The sequence below is a fragment of the Trachinotus anak genome, unplaced genomic scaffold (genome assembly GCF_046630095.1).
Source record: "Trachinotus anak isolate AG129_WGS33_773 ecotype Australia unplaced genomic scaffold, CSIRO_AGI_Tana_v1 ptg000006l, whole genome shotgun sequence".
Classification (NCBI taxonomy): Eukaryota; Metazoa; Chordata; class Actinopteri; order Carangiformes; family Carangidae; genus Trachinotus; species Trachinotus anak.
Genome location: NW_027273857.1, coordinates 1,529,655 through 1,547,669, shown reverse-complemented (window position 1 = coordinate 1,547,669; position 18,015 = coordinate 1,529,655). Strand labels below are relative to the sequence as shown.

The window sequence follows — 18,015 nt, the reverse complement described above, 5'->3', positions numbered from 1 at the left end:
ACACCTCCAGGGATTGTCATAAAGCCTGTGCTCACACATCCAGAAATTTTACCTGGATTAAACAAACAATGTGTTAATTAATGATGAGATGGTGAACTGTTCCTTTTATCTTCATGCTGATGTATTTTTGTGATAATCCAGTGGGTTTTAAAGGGATTAAAGACGGATCCTGGACAACAATGATATGTTACTTTTAAACAAAAGAAATTCTGATTATGGTATTTAGAGATCAATATTTCCAGTATCTTTCAAACTGAATAAAAGTGTCAAAAGAAATGACTTCACAACAGGAACATCTGGAAAAAATCCTGTTTGCCTCCTAAATTCTGTCTACGGCTGCAACTAACAATTATTTCCACTGTTGATTTATAAAATCCCAGAAAGTGATAAAATGACCAATGAAGTCTCTTGAGACAAAGAGAAGCAGCAAATCCTCACAGTTTATGTCTGATCTTTTGATCTTTGATTAATATAAAAGTTTAACAAATTCCAACTGAAGCCTCATTTAAAGTTTTTTTTCCTGAGATGCTTTCAGGGTGAATTGTTTAGCAGATATTGTCTTTTCTAAAACTTGGCTTTAACTTTTAAAAAAATGTTTTTTCAGAGAATGAATACAAAAGGCAGAAACTAAATTGTTCTGTTTAATTTTTCATGTTTTTATTTTAAACTCTAGAAATCTATATGTCTGCCTGTCTTTCCTCTTTTAGGCAGCATTTGAACTCAACACAGTTCATGATGGAGTTTTTAGAAAATCCTGTGCTCAGCGTGGAGGAAAGTTTCAGAAGGTAAATTACATTAAAATGGCAAAAATGCGGCTTTCACATATTGTGTGGTTGTATTGGTTTGATGAGAAGTAACACAAATGAGTGCCATGTTTCAGACTCAAGGCAGCAGTTTTGTAAGTTTTATCTCCTGAACTACAAGTAATAATCATCGTCGTCAGATGTTTGGACATTCATTTGTAGTAAGTGGTTAAAAATGTTGAAACCACTGGAGTGATCTTGTTGAGAGCCGCCGCCTCTGTTGTTCACGGAGCCTTCATATCTCCAATAAAACAAGTCTGATTGAATCTACTTCCTCTTTTCATGCTCTCTGCTTAGGAAACACCTGCTTCACACTCCAGGGGTGGAGGGACGAGGCCGCCAAGGGACTCGCTCTGCTCCAAGATTAAACGTCTCGTCTAAAATCTGCAGGAATGTCCCTCAGAAATCACCTTGACCCACACAAACACATCTGACATGAAGCTAAGACGCACTGCAACACAAAATACCAGAAAAACAAATGAGTGTCAGTGATGTGGAAGAGTGAAGAAAGGGTGACGGGAGCGAGGTCAGTCGACTGTGACGAACTCTGTTCTTCACATTATCATGCCAGTGCAGCCTGTATGTAAAGCAGGTGGAGTTTCTGTGTCTGTGTGTGTGGATTTAATTTCAGAAGCGACTGAAGAAAGTGGCAGTAAAAACCTTAACCCATGGGCCAGGTGAGTACACGGAGAATTCTGACATCATTTTGTAGTTTATTTGGATTTTAATCATCAGTGCAGAAAGCCTGTAACTGTCAGTGTTTTGGTCCAGTGTTTAATGAGGTTTTTACAGTGTGACCACTGGATTTGTTTATGGTTAATAAATCCTTAGATTATACTTCACAGCTCTGTTGTGGGAAACATCCTCTTGCTTTGTCTGTTAAATTAATAAGAAAGAGTGTAAGTAAGTGACCCACTCAAACACTTGTTTACAGGAAAATAAGATGTGAAGCGTCAGCACCAAAATAGCGTGATGAACATTTTGATTTGAACTTTTTGGAGCCGCCGATGAACTCGCTGTTGTACGGTTCAAAGGAGGCATTTAAAAGAAAAGGCTGTGACTTCCTGTGCTCTCTGAAGACAGACTACAGTTTGAGATTCAACCCAGGACACAGCTTTGTGTGCAAGCTCAGTTTATACGTCTTCATGTTTTTCAGAACATAAGAAATATCAGGACTGTTTGCTCCTAGTCCAACATACTTAAGTAAAACACAGGAGAAATGTAAAATATGGGACCTTTAATAGTGACTCATAACTGATCTAAAAAGCATTAGTTAGCAATTAATTAATTGTGAGTTAAAATTTATAAACCTTTACCTTTATAAAGGCTGCTGTAATGGAAAGTGGCAGCGGTGTGACAGAAATCAAGGTGGTTAGACATTTTAAAGGTCCCATATTTTAACTCCAGTGTTTTGTCTGAAGTGTCTCCATCAGAAGATATATCTGTGGTTTTAAGAACCAAAAACCATCTCAGTGTAGTTTCACATCTCCTGTTTTCTGAGTGATCCAATAAAATACAGCAGATTTCAAGTAAACCAGTTTCAGAGAAAACAAATCCTACAAGGAGGATGGTGGGTCCAGGTGGGCGGGGCTTGGGGTGTGGCTGAGAGCAGTGACTGCTTTGTTGTGACATCACAAAGTTCCAGAAGTCCTGACGGCTGGTTTTAAGGCTCAGTTTCTGAATACAGGCTGTGTGTATTTCTCTGTGGAGGCTTTGATACTTTCACAGTATTAATATAGAACCGAGACCTGCTTTATAATCACAAACACATGGACATCTGCCTTTAGACTGTTTACAAAAAGAATGAAAATAGAAGGAAACACTGACTATAAAAGAATAGAATACAGAGAACAGAGTGAGTGGTTTTGACAGAGGCTTCTCATTTTGTGGCTTCTCACTTCAGTCTCTTGAGTTTTTGTTGTGGTGAAAAAACCCCAAAAAACCAACTTCTGCTTTCTGACACTGACTGTCGAGCGATTTCAGCCTGTTACTGTGTCATTTGGTGTAAACCAGGTCTGACAACAGTCAGGGAGCCAGGCAGTGACCACAGCTTAGGTTTTGATGTTTGGGGTAATCATCAGCTGATTCCTGTGTTTTAGGGATATTTGTTTACATGGACAAATTCAACTTTCTGTCACTTTTTAATGAATATGACTGGAAATGGTTCTTTATATTAATAATCATAATAATAATAATAATAATAATAATAATAATGCTTTCCTGAGTCATTTCCTGCAAAAATCAGTTGTTAATTGTTGTAAATGTCTGATCAGTCTGTTCTGCAGTTGACATCTCTGAAACCCATCCCAGAATTACAAAATAATCCGTCAGGGAAGCTACGTTATTTTTGGCCACACTTCCTAATCACTTCCTGTCTGTTGTTTTTGCAGAAACATTCCCAACCCCAGGTTTTCCCGGGGGACATCATTGAGTACCGCAGGAACAAGTACTTCTCCCATTTCGCGGTGTACTACGGAGAGAAGGACGGCGTTCCTTACGTGGCCCACCTGACATGTCGAGGTTGGTGTCATCTGCAAACTCCTCTTTATAAAGGCAACTTCCTGTTTGTAACGAAGTCTTGTTTCCTTTAAAAGATTGAGTGATCGAGTGCAGTCAGAACATTTCCAGTCTGTATTATCATATTATTAATATTAATCAAAAACACTTGTATGTGTTCATCAGACTCAGACGCCAAGCTCCCGCTCTTTGGCCGAGCTCTGAGGTCAGAGGTGAAACTGGATCCACTGGAGCTGCTGGGGAAGAAATACAAGGTAACACCGGGACAGTTTACACCCAAACAATAATGACAAACACAAAGTCCTAGTCTTCACCATCACTTTCCCTTCGATGTGTCCCAGGTCAGCAACATGCTGGACGACTCGTTCACGGCCAGAGACTTCCACAACGTGGTGAAGCCGTCCATCGACGACATGATGGGCCGAGAGGTGACGTTCGACATCCTGTTTCACAACAGCGAGCACCAGGCCACGCTCTTCAGATACGGAGTCAAGAAGTCGGAGCAGGTCAGTCTTCAGTCTTTCTGTGCATGAAACTACATCAAAACAGTCGTTGAAGGTTTTCACTAAACTTGATGGTTTAAAAATCATCCTGGGATAAAGGAGAATTAAATAAGACAAGTCAAGCTGATGTGATATAAAATGTGTTTTTTCTGCTGCTCCACTTGTCTCTATTGACAAACTCATGAAACTTTATTAATCAGTCACAATAAACATCAAGTCAAGAGTTTCACAAAATACTACATAACATATGACGTGTGTGTGTCTGTGTGTTACAGATAGAGAAAATTTATGAATACATCATGCCTTCCTGGAAGAAGCTGTTTGATGAGAGGAAACTGTGAGAAACTGTTTTACGCTCAGTTTTCACCTCAGCCACCGGAGGGCAGCGTTGTGTCCTGACTTTCAGAATAAAGTGGTGATATTTTGAGAAAAAAGTCAAAAATGTTGTGACAAAGTCATGATTTTTTTTAAAAATATGAATAAATTAAATTATTTAATAAAAAGATATTTTAAAAAAGAAGAAAACATTCAAAACATTCTTGAAATATTTGAAACTTTATTCTCTAAATATCTGAAACACTGTTATTTTTCATTGTGGGTTATTGTAACAGAAAATGAAATTAACTGATTACATCATTCTTGATTGCTTGCATTTACACAAAATAGATTATTTGCAGATTAGGAAAAGTTTTCTTGATATTAACTGATCATTCAGATTTTAAATATGAAACAAAAAAAGCTTAAATGGCTAAATGTGGAGTTAACATGGCGAAAGATGAATATATAACTTTCAGTGATTCTCTCTCTCTCTCTCTCTCTCTGTCATCATTATTATTATTTCATGTGTTAATGTTTTTAAAACATGTGAAGATTCTCTCATTTCTATAAAACTATTGATACTATTGATATCAGGATAAGTCCTGATAATTAACTGACTTTAATACCTTTTAAGTCTTTTTTGCAGTGCAGAAAAAATAATATGATCAACTTTTACTTGAGTAAAGAATCTGTGAACTGAATGATGGACTTTTATTGTGAAATCTTCACTTGAAATGTTTATTTTGATCAAATTAGTCTCTGGCTCTGCAGGATTTTCTGCCTCCTGTTTAATTTCATCATTTTTTGTCACTTCATCCTGCTTTATCCTTCCTTCCCTCCTTCTTTCCTTCCTTCCTTCCTCACAGTCTGGGTGCAACACTAACACCTCCAGCCTTCTTGTGCGTTTCTTTAAGCCATGATATCAGGATGTTGTTGGTCTCTGCCGGCCTCTCCATCTGAATCCAGTGTCCACACTCCTCGATGTGTCCTCTGCTCAGGTTCGGGATCTGAATTGATAAATAATAGATGTCAGATTCATTTCCAGTAATCGATAATCACACCGTCTGCAGTTTGTCTGTGTTTCTTACCATGTCCTCCATCCCTTTGGAGAAGGCCGGCAGCAGGACGGGGTCTTTACCTGCTGTCACCATCAGCGCCGGCATCAGCAGCTGACACACACACACACACACACACACAGACACACACACACGCACTTCAGTTTTTGTTGTGACATGAAAATCATTTTCCAGGACCTCTGGAGTAAATTAGTCACTTTCCAGGATGTTTCAGTGCCTGGAAAAACGCCTGGAAAAGGATTCCAGGATGTGTAGGGATCCAGTGCAGGTGGAGGTGTTTCAGATGTAAAACAAACCTTTCCAGTGGGTCGAGAACACATCCACTTCCAGTTCACGTCACTGTTACGATACCAGTTCAGCGGCCCCCTGTCAAACAACACGAGGCGATTATTGCTGATTGATTATTACTTATTAATTTATTCTTCCTCTTGATCAGTAGAATTTGAAGGTCTGAGCTGCCGTGTTTGATCTGTTCACCTGAAGCCGTTGTCTTTGTACCGGCTGACGTAGTACTGCAGGTCAGCCTCCGTCAGCATGGAGCTCCTGGGGATCTGCTCGGGCAGACCCACAAGCAGACCTCCTGCAACACAACGTCGACAACACCTGTTGGAATCTAATGAGCTGACAGGAAGCAGAGACATCTGTGCGAAATGTGGCAGGAAATCCACTGACCTCGAGCACAGACCCCTGCTGTGCTGATGGGCGTACGGTGCGCCTGAGGAAAAGACAAAATCACCTGTGCACACCTGATATATATGTTTGTGTTTGTGTGTGTGTGTGTGTGTGTGTACTCACTTCTTCACTGCTGCTGTAGAAGAAAATCTTGAATGATCTCTCCAGGTTTTTCTCCAGCTCGGCCTCTGCAACGCCCTGTAACACACGTCCCATTAAAGCTCTCGAGCCAGGCTAGCTGTTTCCCCCTGCTTCCATTCTTTATGCTAAGCTAAGCTAACCAGGCCAGGACACAAGACTGATATCTACTCTAACGTCTTGCTGTTTGGAAAGAAAGTGGATCAGCTTATTTCTCAAAGAGTGATCAGAAGAAAAAATCTGGACAGAAGGAAGAAATGAGTCATTGCTTTTTTCTTAGTGTTGACAAACCCCACAAAAAGACCGAAACCTCAGGTTTAAAGTCTTGAACATCTGGAGCAAAGTCATTAAACCCCTGAGGAAGAGAGCTCCACTATCTCTGGAGAGCTGCAGGGGCGGAGGACTGCTCAACGAGGTGACCAGCTTCCTCCTCGTGAGCGGCCTGTGCTCGGGTGGTCTGATGTGTTCAGCCTCCTGGTCCTGTACCTGTGCAGGTGTTCATGTTAGTGCTGCAGACTCACTGGCTTCTGGAAGTAGAGCTGGTAGTCAAATATGGGGTCGGCCTTCATTTTCTCTGCAGGAGGAACGGAGGGATCGTTCGGGAACAGAGGGGTGTTCAGAGACGCCACAGCCCTTCACACACAAGACAATACACGTTTTACTCCAGTTTGACACTTGAGTCCAAACCTGTTGGTGTGTGGTTACCTGACTCTCTCAGGAAAATACTGAGCCATGGTCCAGACCAGGGCGCCGCCCCAGTCATGACCCACCAGGGTGACCTGAGGGATCGACTGGGACAGAGACAGAGTCCACGTTCACATTTCAAGTGTAAGGACGTATTTGTGTTGACCACAGAAATCTTTGTAAGGTTGTTTTCGAGCCTCGTTTCATCAACGCTCTTCATCACCTGATTAAATGTAACGTTAATTAGTCAGTGATGAGTCACTCACCATTTTGTCAAGAAATGTGATTAAATCCTGGAAAAGAACAGAAACAGTATCACACAACTGTTAGTGTGGAGGTTACAGCAACACAACAACAGCAACACAACAACAACACAATGGTGCAGCTTCAACAAGAGTGTGGTGGCATCAAGGAGCTGAAAGTGTGTGTGTGTGTGTGTGTGTGTGTGTGTGTGTGTGTGTGTGTACCTTGCAGAGCTGCTCCTGAGAATATTCCTCAATGTCTGTTGGTGGAAAATTGACATGTGACACAGTTAATGAGGTAAAAACACAGGAATATGATGTAATATTAGTGAATTCATCCTCTGATTTTTATTGTAGACGTTTATATTCTATTATAACCTTCTGTTATAATCTTAATGATCACACTGCATTCATTATATTATATTTTTCCCTATTCCTGCAGATGTGTATCTGATCTCATGGATTCTGGTCCTCCCTCTATAATAATAAAAAACAACATGATTAATACTTCAGTGAAATGAATCAACATCAGATTAAATATTCTAATGTGAAATATGAATAAATACCAGCTGTCTGTGACCAATCACACACTGACAGGTGCACTCACCTGGGGGCGCTGTGGACTCTCCGTAGCCCTTCATGTCCAGAGCCAACACCCTGAACCCTGCTGCAGCCACAGCTGGGATCTACCACAGACAGACAGGAAACACTCTCCAGGTGTGAGACGTGTGTTTGCTTGACTTCAGTGTCAACATGTGAAACTCTCTGTGGTTTAGGAGGCCGGTGTTGGTTACCTGGTGCCTCCAGGAGTACCAGCTCTCAGGGAAACCGTGACACAGCACCACTGGTGGACCGGAGCCCATTTCAACAAAGTGAGTCCTGACACCAGGCTGAGAAAGAGAGAGAGAGGAGTGATCCTTGAACAGCATGAGAGAGGGACACATCAGGCTGGCACTGACACTGATCCACACATTTACCCGGATGGTGACGTATCCGTGCGCCACCTCCTCAGGGCTGCAGGACGGTGCACAGCTCTCTGCTCTGGCTGCCTGCAACACAAGGTAGCATGTTAGCATGCTACAGTCTGAGGCAGACAGTTCTTCTCCTGCATCGCCCACATCAGCACAACTTCAGCTTATGTCTACATGTGACCCATTTTTTAAACATATAATTAATACTGAAGAGGACCGGCCTGTACCTGAACTCCAGTAAAACCGACCAGTTTGTCCAGAGCATCGTCCAGACTTCCCACCAGGATGGCCTTCATCCCCACCGCCTCTGCCGCCTTCACACCCTCCTCATCTGCATCCAGCCACACAGCCTGAAAGAAGACGAGGTCAGAGGTTGTCTCCACATGTTGTCACACCTGTGCATCTAAGAAAGAGGATCTACACAAACAATTCTCTACTATTAAAAATCACACTTATTATTCAGTCATATTAGTGAAGTCCACCTGTTGTGATGTCACTCTCAGGTGCTGCAGGGCTGAGCTGAACATGGCGGGCTCAGGGACCCTGTGACCAGTGCGGCAGGACTGGAGGACCAGGTCAAAATGGCCCCCAAGCAGAGAGAGAAGGTGGGCTGGTCCGTCTCCAGCTGCGCTGTCATCTAGCCAGTGATTGGCCAGCACAGCTGTCAGTAACCCTGAGGGGAGGGGGGAGACGTAGGAAGTGACCTCAGAGGTCACAGGGTTCATGCCTGTTTTCAGTGTGTGTGTGTGTGTGTACAGTTGTGTTTCTGTGTACCACTGCGACGCAGACATGCAGCTGTCCTCAGCACAGCTGGTTGGACGTCCCCCATGGCCTCTCTGAGCGCCTCCAGCAGGCTTCTAACTGACCAATCAGATGGCAGAGTGACACCCCTGACCTGCGCCTCCTTCACACACTCCTCCTCAAACACTGGGATCATCTACACACACACACGCACACACACACACACAGTCAAGCAAACACAATCCCAGGGATGCAACAGAGGAGGCAGACTGCAGCTCAGTCACATGACTCCACCCACCTGAGAGAGTGTCATCTCGCCTCTCTCCGCCCGCCTCATGGCGCCGTCCCCGTGTGACGCCACGCTGGACAGAAAACCACTGAGAACCAAAACACAACAAAACAACAACAACAAGATCAGACACATTTAAAAGAAGTGAGACGTGAATCATGTGAGCGTGAGGTGACTCAGGTCAGGAGGCGGATGAAGGTAGATCCAGGTAGTCCTGCTGATTATAAAGCAGGTCTCTGTCACTGGGCTACATTTATTTAATAACTTTATTAGTTACTTTGCAGATTTCAATGACAAAATATGATCAACGAATAAATGATGATGAAGAAAAAGTATGTGAAGATTTTTCTGCATTCATTTCCTCTCAGCTTTATACACTAGACTGTGAAAACCACAGTTGAATAAAAGTGTGTAAATATGCATCACAGCTGGTGATTGTGCAGGACTGGGGATCACAGTGACCGGTTGTAGCCGGTGTGACAGGTTTGTGAAGTAGAACAGGGGAGACAAACACAAACAAGGAAACAGTGCAGAGCTGCTTCTTTCTTTTTCTGATAATAACCCCATCCACAGGTGTCCATTTATTTTTGGCCATGTGGTTTCTGTGCACTTGACTCACCTGCAGTAAAATCAGTTTAAATTGAATTAATATGCAGATTCATTGCCTCCCACGCACAGCGGACATTTAACAACAGACTCAAACTGACACAGCTTGTTTTATTTTAAATAAAGTTTTTTCAAATGTATGTAACATCTGCACAAATCCACACAAAGCAGTGACAGATTCTTTTACAACCGTTATGGATTTAAGATTTGATGCAGGACATTTTTTAACAAAATATCTTTATATTTCAGATCTTTATCTCATTTGATCTGGTCTGACAGGTCTTTTACAGTGTGGGGATGTTGCATAACAGACTCCTTACCCTGGCAGGTTGTGCTGCAACTCCAACTTGTGAAAAACCACATGAGGCCGTGAAGAGACAACGACTCCCCAGAAGCTGAACAGGACGACTTTGTTCTCAGCCATGTCCTCCGGTTCTGATTCTTCTCTCTGCACACAGGCCTGTGTCTCCTCTGCTGCCGTGGACCCGCTCTGCTCAGGGAGGTGGGGGAAGCTTTGCCCTCTGTACACACTCACAGAGCAGCTCCACCCACTTATGCAGGCTCACAGTTCACAAAGGAACTACAGCTCACAGAATCTCTGGGTCAAAGTGTAAATATCCTCTTACCTACAGCTTATTGATGCACTCATGAAACATATTTGAAAAAAAACATTTAATATCATCAAATAATAGTCAATTTTAATAATAACGTTTTCACTGACTTCTGCAAAACTGAATGTAAAAAAAATAGTTGCACAACAAAGACACAAACACAGAAGTCAGAATTCATCAGCTTCATTTCATCACTTACTGCTCACACTCAGATGAGAGGATGATAAAAACACACTAATTTAACCTTTGCTTGCTCCTTTCATTGCTAAAAACTGGAATCTGTCTTAATATCCAATAATATCTGCTGATGAGGAAAACTGTATTTTCTGTGTGTGTGTGTGTGTGTGTGTGTGTGTGTGTGTGTGTGTGTGTACATATATTTCAAGACTTATTTACATCTGAAAGACAAAAGTGCATTTTTGTGTTCGTACATGGTGAAATGATTTATTACATGAGTCTTATGATGATTCATGAACGTTTGTTTGAACAGAGGACGACTCTCCCTCCTGCAGCTCACACAGAGACACTGAGGAGCCAAACAACCTCAGCTGAAACCCCACCCTGAACGCCGGGTAGACAGGCTCAGTGAAGGTGGTGTTGAAGGTGTGGAGGTGGGTCAGTGTGTCGGAGGAGACGCTGTAGAAGGACAGAGTACCAGCAGGCCAGTCCAGATACACTCCCACTCTGCTGGAGCAGGAAGACGGAGAACGTGCGTCCCTTCCTCTGTTGTTGTGACGAACAGAGTAAGTCTCCCCAGAACAGTACAGACTCCAGGACCGATCACTCTCTCCAAGTAAGGAGTCAGCGCTGTCTCCTTTCCGGCTGATTCCTCTGTAGGCCACTCCAATGCAAACCATTCCCTTCCACTCCACTTCCCAGTAACGGCGCCCAGTCAGACCAGTTTGACACAGCACCTGGAGGCAGGTGTCGAATCTCTCTGGGTGATCAGGGTAGGGCTGCTGCTCTTTCACTGTTGCCCCCTTTCTGTTGCTGTCAGACAGTTTGAGGTTTCTGTGTGCCGTGTTTGGGTCGAGTGTGAGTTCACAGGCGTCTGCAACAACAAGAGACAATGAAAAAGCTGATTTTCATTCAATGCAATGATAAATGTATTGTTCTTCTGTGATGACACCTGCTCTCAGTTACAAGCAGTGCGATCAAGCTACAGACACACTTACACTTCTTTAGACCTGGTCTCAACCTGCCGGCTCCACCATGGTCCGCTCTGAGGGAGGATACACAGATTCAGAACATGTTGTCTCACATTATGGACACATGCAACATGAAATGGACTGTGCATGTAGCATGTAGTAGGTCTCTCCATACCTGAGTGTGTCCAGTCTCCAGTCTGGATCCTCCAGTCCTGCAGAAAGCATCTTCAGTCCTGAGCCTCCTGGATGATTGTAGCTCAGGTCCAGCTCTCTCAGATGGGAGGGGTTGGATCTCAGAGCTGAGGCCAGAGAAGAACAACCTTCCTCTGTGACCAGACAGCCTGACAGCCTGCAGACACACATGAGCTACATGTCAGATCATCTTCATATCCTAGACTGAGATCAGCAGGATTCATGCCTAACAAATGATCAAATACAGTTCACTGACTAACTTCTGTTTTGGTTGGCAACTAAATTAAGGTTGAAACTTGACTTCTTGACATCCATAAACACTTTTATTGTCTCAGTGTTACCCTTAATGTGTTAAATCCTGACCTGAGAGTCTCCAGTGAACAGTGTGGACTCTTCAGACCAACAGACAGGATCTTCACTCCTGAGTCCTTCAGGTCGTTGTTACTCAGGTCCAGGTCTCTCAGACTAGAGGACTGGGAGCTGAGGACTGAGGACAGAGCTTTACAGCTTCTCTCTGTCAGGTTACAGCCACTCAGTCTGAGGAAACAACAAACAAAAACATGATTCCAGTTTACTGCTTGGAACAAACTGTCCTGAACTGATCCAGTTACCTCGACACTTACACAGCTTTGTTGGAGGCTTTCACCACTGGCAGCAGCCACAGAAGAGCCTCCTCTGAAGCAGAGTATTTCTTCAGGTCAAACACGTCCAGATCTTCTTCTGATGACAGTAAGATGAAGACCAGAGCTGACCACTGAGCAGGAGACAGTTTATCCTTGGAGAGACTTCCTGAACTCAGGGACTGTTGGATCTGCTCCACTAGAGAACGATCATTCAGTTCATTCAGACAGTGGAACAGGTTGATGCTTCTCTCTACAGACAGATTCTCACTGATCTTCTTCTTGATGTACTGGACTGTTTCCTGATTGGTTACTGGACCACTTCCTTTCCCTGTCATCAGACCTTGTAGCAGAGTCTGATTGGTCTGCAGTGGAAGACCCAGGAGGAAGCGGAGGAACAGGTCCAGGTGTCCATTTGGACTCTGTAAGGCCTCGTCCACAGCTCTCTGGTAGAAGTCTGCAAATTTACCTTTTACTGCTGTGACTTGGGATGTTGATTGTTCAGTCATCAGATTGACTCCAGAGTTGATGAAGGTCATGTGGACATGAAGAGCAGCCAGAAACTCCTGAACACTCAGATGGACGAAGCAGAACACCTTGTCCTGGTACAGCCCTCTCTCCTCTTTAAAGACCTGTGTGAACACTCCTGAGTACACTGAGGCTGCTCTGATATCAATGCCACACTCTGTCAGGTCTGATTCATAAAAGATCAGGTTTCCTTTCTGCAGCTGCTCAAAAGCCAGTTTTCCCAGAGACTCAATCATCTTCCTGGTCTCTGGACTCCAGTGTGGATCTGTCCCAGCTCCTCCATCATACTTGACCTTCTTCAGTTTGGACTGAACCACCAGGAAGTGGATGTACATCTCAGTCAGGGTCTTGGGCAGCTCTCCTCCCTCTCTGGTCTTCAACACATCCTCCAGAACTGTAGCAGTGATCCAGCAGAAGACTGGGATGTGGCACATGATGTGGAGGCTTCGTGACGTCTTGATGTGGGAGATGATCTTTCTGGCCTGCTTCTTACCTTTGAACCTCTTCCTGAAGTACTCCTCCTTCTGTGGGTCAGTGAACCCTCTGACCTCTGTCACCATGTCAACACACTCAGGAGGGATCTGATTGGCTGCTGCAGGTCGTGTGGTTATCCAGAGGCGAGCAGAGGGAAGCAGTTTCCCCCTGATGAGGTTTGTCAGCAGCACGTGCACTGAGGTGGACTCTGTGACATCAGTCAGGATCTCAGTGTTGTGGAAGTCCAGAGGAGGTCGACACTCATCCAGACCGTCAAAGATGAACACAACCTGGAACTGATCAAACCTGCAGATTCCTGCTTCTTTGGTCTCAGTGAAGAAGTGATGAACAAGTTCCACCAAGCTGAACTTTTTCTCTTTCAGCACATTCAGCTCTCTGAAGGTGAAGGGAAATGTGAACTGTATGTCCTGGTTGGCTTTGTCTTCAGCCCAGTCCAGAGTGAACTTCTGTGTTAATATTGTTTTCCCAATGCCAGCCACGCCCTGTGTCATCACTGTTCTGATTGGTCCATCTCTTCCAGGTGAGGCTTTAAAGATGTCTTCTTGTCTGATGGTTGTTTCTGGTCTGGCTGGTTTCCTGGAAGCTGTTTCAATCTGTCTGACCTCATGTTCATCATTGACCTCTCCAGCCCCTCCCTCTGTGATGTAGAGCTCTGTGTAGATCTGGTTCAGAAGGGTTGGGTTTCCTGCTTTAGAGATCCCCTCAAACACACACTGGAACCTCTTCTTCAGGTTAGACTTCAGTAGGGTCTGGCACGGTGGAGCAAGCATTTCTGAATGAACAAATAACAAATAATATCACTGTGTAGATATTACCCAACATGTTATTTGATCACAATCGCCTGTCTACGTGTATCTTCTAGCAAGTTCTCTTACTGTTGAACAAAGACTCAGCCAGCTCCTCCTGCTTCATCCTCCTCAGGAAGTTCAGTGTGATCTTCAGAAAAGCCTCCCTGCCGGTCCTCTGCTCTTCATCCTCCTCATCCTCCCTCTGCCTCTCTGAGCTGTCGGAGTAATCTGGATGCAGAACCTCGAGGAAGATCCTCAGCTCTTTCCTCACAAAGGTAACAATGTTCTCCTCAAGACACTGAACCAGTGATGAATATAAAGCAAATGAAACACAACAATGAGTCCGGCTGTTGTAGGTTGAAGGTTTAAGGAGATGAGAGCAGATTGACTTGTACAAACCCTGAATATGGTCTTCAGGTCTGGTTGACGCTCCTGCACAGACTGATCACCGGGCGTCTCTAACCTCTCTTGGTTGACTCTGAAGGAAACAGACAAACACATAGGAGCTATAAACAATGATTTGTGGCCAGTTCTGTAAACTAGCGGTGAAAATTACTGGAGAGGCTGAAATTGTGATTTTCATGTAACATTATGATATAATTAAAAATGAAAACAAACCTGTCTCTGAAGGTCAGAGGATGACCTATAGAGCTATCACTCTTCATGGACACACAGCTGGATAAATGATCAAATTAAAAAACATTTGTGATTAATATAAAGAAGCAGCAACTTAAGTATTTGGTTTACTGCATCATGACCTTTTAGTAGAGTTTTAAACCTTCACCTTTTATCAACTGGGGGGCGTCCATTTCCAAAGGTCAGAGGATGACCTATAGAGTGATTACTCTTCATGGACACACAGCTGGGTAAAGGGGAGGCTGGTCTCTCTTTTTGAGTCCTGGGACAAACAAGGATGAGGAGTACAAGCATTAGAGAGGCAGGATTTGGACGAGCAGTGTCCTACTTTCCTCACACCTACTCCACACTCTGCAAGAAGATTCTTTTGCCTCCAGCCCCACTCTGTGACATAAACTCCTCTTTCTCTTTTGATGCCCAGAGCAGTCAGATACCAGTGAGCCGATGCTGCCAGAAAGCAGCCAGCCAGTTTCATCAGGGGACAGCTGTGTTTGGAAACCTTTGGCTCTACTTTGATGCACAGGAGCTTGATGTTTTAAAGCCTTCTCCATTGCATGGCCACCGTCCACCCACAGCGTTGTAAGTCCTGCCATATTTGTCCTCTTGTCCTCAGGAGACCACAGACATGCTGTAGAGAGGCGTGGTATTCATCTGCAACTCGCACCTTTCCTCCAACACCGACCCACACCTCCATGATGATGCTGTTTTCAGAGGGATTGGTTTATGACTTTAGGAGGTTCGTGGCTCAATCTCCTTCTGACCAAAGATGACTTGTTTTTGTCTGATTCAGTGGCTGCTTTGTCAGCTCCTCCTGTTCTGATCCATCAGTCAAAGCCAACAGGACTTTGTCGTGGACGTAAGTACTTATAAAAGCCTCGGGCTGCAGCTGAATGCTCACTAAGGCTTTTGTGCTGCCGTAGAGTCTAAAGCTGGGATCCTCAGTCCTCCACAGCTCCATGTTACCTTCCTCCTGTTAGATCTCACTCAAAATCATGTAACATTTATTTAAGGATTGGAATGAAATCTGTGATTATTGCAGCTTTAAACCTTCACCTTTTACTTTTGAAGGTCGGAGGATGACCTTTGGAGTTGTCACTCTTTATGGACACACTGCTGGGTACAGGGGAGTCTGGTCTCTCCTTCTGAGTCCTGATACAAACACACAAACACACATATTCTAACCTGGATAAACAGCTGTTTGTTTCAGGTTTATGTCTCTGTGTTTACATCTCTTACATGGTTGGCAGAGAGAGAGGTGATAAGGTAGGAAAATCAACTTTATCATCCAGTCACAGTAACTGACAAACAAGATGACAACACAAAAAGTATTGTACGCTGCTCCCACATAAAAAATCGAAAACAACTATAACTAACTACTACATCAGGAAGTTCAACAATGGTGCCCTGATCCATCACTGATTAACCTTTTCCAGCTCTAAAACCAGACAGAGAGATGACAGGGCTCTATTGTTTCTGCTAATTGTAAAAGGTTCCTGCTGTAAATTCAGGTGATTCAATACCTGTCTTCATCTGGGAAGTTTAGTTTTATGTGACTGACTGGAAGAGTGTCATAAAAAGTTTTTAAAAAATGAGGCAGTGTGACAAAATGTTAATACAGCAAATGAATCTTGTGTCATGTATAAGTCAGCTAACACAGCTTTTCACAGTTATATAGGTTCAAACCAAAAAAAATTTAAAATAAAATATTGTGGAAATCAATATTGAAAGAGAATTATCAACCTTCTTCCTCATCACCTCTCTTGTAAGCAGTTACATGGAAGTCATAACAACAATATTCAGTTTCAAAGTCCGAAAGTGGCAAAGTTCAAGTGCAATAATCTGCAGTTTTATTGGAAACTTTACTGGCAACATCTCTTTTAGTGTTTCAATAAAAATACACAACAAGCTGTAACATGTAAGTGTGCCATACCTCTCCATGTTGGAATTAACCTGGACCACACTGATGAGAGAGAGAGAGAGAGAGAGAGAGAGAGAGCACAGTCTGGATCAAAGTGGTGGACCAAACAACCAAACAACCAAACAACCAACACTATGGTGTGACACGATGATTACTAGCAACATTATTGTTAGAAAAAGTAACAAGTCAATAGAAAATTAAATCCTAACCAGTTTGACCAGGATTGTGTGGAGCTAATCTCTTAGAAAACAGTTTATACTTAAGATAGATAAGATAAGATAAGATAAGATATTCCTTAACTAGTCCCACAGTGGGGAAATTTGCAGTGTTACAGGACGATACAGGAGGAAATGCAAAATGAAAATATCAATTCTAAAAATGTACAAGGAATAAATAATAAATAAATATAGAATAGCAATATAGTACACACAGATAGATATTAAAAATATGTTAAAATAAATTTAAAAAACAATTGTAATGAGCATTTTCAAAGAGGAGCAAACAGAGAAACTTGTGATCACATCTGATTTAATCACTGGAACAAAGGAACAATAATAAAGAATAATAATGGAGGAGGAAACATCAGAGGCACAGGGAGTTCATCAGATCTCGACTCACTCAGCTCAGTCCCACTGAAGTCAGGTTTCTGCCTGGCAGCTCACCTCAGTCTCTCTCAGGTCTGCTGAGGAACTCTGGTGTTAATCAGTGCAGCAGTGCTGTTTGTCTGACAACTGCACTCACCTCTCTCACTTATCACTGCACGTCTCAGGTCAAAGATCAGTTTCATGAGGACTGAGTCAAAGCTTCTGCATCATCCACTGAACAGAAAGATTTAGTGTGGTAACAGGCTATAACAGAAACTGTTGACCGAAACAGGGAGAGAGATATTTATTCAGATCCATTTTTATCTCTCAGTTTCAACAGGCCAAAGGTGTAAAAAAAGATGCTCTTTATAACTAACAGAACTTGCTTGAAGATCATCACGTTTTTACATGTAAAGCTGACACTGTGTCGTCTCGACTTCAGCCCGCTTGGCCGGAGCAGACGTGGTGTGAACAACAGTGAAAAGAACGTCTTCATTAACATGCACGGCCATCCGCTTCCTCTGAAACGGGCCCTTGTTTCCCAGCAGAGCCCAAACACAAGGAGGAGAGGCAGATCTGGATGCATCCTCAGGTGACCGTGAACGTCTGCTTCAAATTTCATGACAATCACCCAACACATATCCAGTTCCCCTGTGGCTCAGGAGGCAGAGCAGGTCGTCCACCCAACAGAAGGCCACTGGTTCAAACCCCAGCTCTGTGCCACATGGTGTGTAGTGTAAAGCACCTTGAGAGGTCAATGTGACTGTTTGTTTCTTCATGAATGAATATATGTGTCTCTTTGATATCGCTTCAAAGAAGGACGCAGCTAACAGGAAAGGCTGAAATATTATAATTTACTTCTATTACTTGTGACATTAAACTACAATTTTAAATTCCACTCCTCATATCAAACCCAGTAATGTCTATAAGTGAGT

The 18,015-nt window shown here is 43.3% G+C and overlaps 3 protein-coding genes across 5 annotated transcripts; 1 reads left to right on the top strand and 2 right to left on the bottom strand.

Moving 5' to 3' along the window:
• Nucleotides 1–435: 435 nt before the first annotated feature.
• Nucleotides 436–4,287, top strand: plaat1l (phospholipase A and acyltransferase 1-like). Its single transcript, XM_071479729.1, has 7 exons — nt 436–785; nt 1,101–1,329; nt 1,435–1,480; nt 3,194–3,323; nt 3,486–3,574; nt 3,662–3,826; nt 4,099–4,287. Exons 3-7 carry the CDS (start codon nt 1,472–1,474, stop codon nt 4,162–4,164), a joined length of 459 nt encoding a protein of 152 aa, XP_071335830.1. The 5' UTR covers nt 436–785; nt 1,101–1,329; nt 1,435–1,471; the 3' UTR covers nt 4,165–4,287.
• A 72-nt stretch (nt 4,288–4,359) lies between these two features.
• ephx2 (epoxide hydrolase 2, cytoplasmic) lies at nt 4,360–10,088 on the bottom strand. Of its 2 annotated transcripts, none has more exons than XM_071479686.1 (18): nt 9,881–10,088; nt 8,964–9,042; nt 8,699–8,861; nt 8,407–8,597; nt 8,152–8,274; nt 7,931–8,002; nt 7,748–7,843; nt 7,561–7,639; nt 7,179–7,213; nt 6,978–7,004; nt 6,733–6,818; nt 6,549–6,660; nt 6,013–6,087; nt 5,890–5,932; nt 5,695–5,797; nt 5,514–5,583; nt 5,230–5,310; nt 4,360–5,148 (listed from the first exon to the last, which is right to left on the bottom strand). In XM_071479686.1, exons 1-18 carry the CDS (start codon nt 9,982–9,984, stop codon nt 5,002–5,004), a joined length of 1,686 nt encoding a protein of 561 aa, XP_071335787.1. In that variant the 5' UTR covers nt 9,985–10,088; the 3' UTR covers nt 4,360–5,001. The 2 variants fall into 2 exon arrangements, with proteins under 2 accessions (XP_071335787.1, XP_071335788.1); XM_071479687.1 differs by having other exon boundaries at nt 8,173–8,274.
• Nucleotides 10,089–10,159: 71 nt separating this feature from the next.
• Nucleotides 10,160–17,223, bottom strand: LOC139622379 (NLR family CARD domain-containing protein 3-like). 2 transcript variants are annotated; one of them, XM_071479664.1, is made up of 12 exons: nt 17,159–17,223; nt 16,509–16,538; nt 15,632–15,727; nt 14,727–14,840; nt 14,561–14,617; nt 14,342–14,420; nt 14,030–14,240; nt 12,135–13,926; nt 11,875–12,048; nt 11,495–11,668; nt 11,347–11,393; nt 10,160–11,222 (listed from the first exon to the last, which is right to left on the bottom strand). In XM_071479664.1, the coding sequence occupies exons 2-12, from the start codon at nt 16,514–16,516 to the stop codon at nt 10,630–10,632; spliced, it is 3,345 nt and encodes a 1,114-aa protein (XP_071335765.1). In that variant the 5' UTR covers nt 16,517–16,538; nt 17,159–17,223; the 3' UTR covers nt 10,160–10,629. The 2 variants fall into 2 exon arrangements, with proteins under 2 accessions (XP_071335765.1, XP_071335764.1); XM_071479663.1 differs by having other exon boundaries at nt 17,115–17,222.
• Nucleotides 17,224–18,015: the final 792 nt, after the last annotated feature.

What these genes read in the sequence shown, in the direction of transcription:
- plaat1l (XM_071479729.1), top strand. An exon ending in TGCTGGGGAAGAAATACAAG is followed by an intron (nt 3,575 to 3,661) that starts GTAACACCGGGA and finishes GATGTGTCCCAG; the next exon opens with GTCAGCAACATGCTGGACGA. An exon ending in GAGTCAAGAAGTCGGAGCAG is followed by an intron (nt 3,827 to 4,098) that starts GTCAGTCTTCAG and finishes TGTGTGTTACAG; the next exon opens with ATAGAGAAAATTTATGAATA.
- ephx2 (XM_071479686.1), bottom strand. Translation starts at nt 9,984, where the DNA reads ATGGCTGAGAACAAAGTCGTCCTGTTCAGCTTCTGGGGAGTCGTTGTC. An exon ending in AGCTCTACTTCCAGAAGCCA is followed by an intron (nt 6,088 to 6,548) that starts GTGAGTCTGCAG and finishes CGTGTGTTACAG; the next exon opens with GGCGTTGCAGAGGCCGAGCT. An exon ending in AGCAGGGGTCTGTGCTCGAG is followed by an intron (nt 5,798 to 5,889) that starts GTCAGTGGATTT and finishes GTTGTGTTGCAG; the next exon opens with GAGGTCTGCTTGTGGGTCTG.
- LOC139622379 (XM_071479664.1), bottom strand. An exon ending in AAAGCCTCCAACAAAGCTGT is followed by an intron (nt 12,049 to 12,134) that starts GTAAGTGTCGAG and finishes TTGTTTCCTCAG; the next exon opens with ACTGAGTGGCTGTAACCTGA. An exon ending in TGGAGACTGGACACACTCAG is followed by an intron (nt 11,394 to 11,494) that starts GTATGGAGAGAC and finishes ATCCTCCCTCAG; the next exon opens with AGCGGACCATGGTGGAGCCG.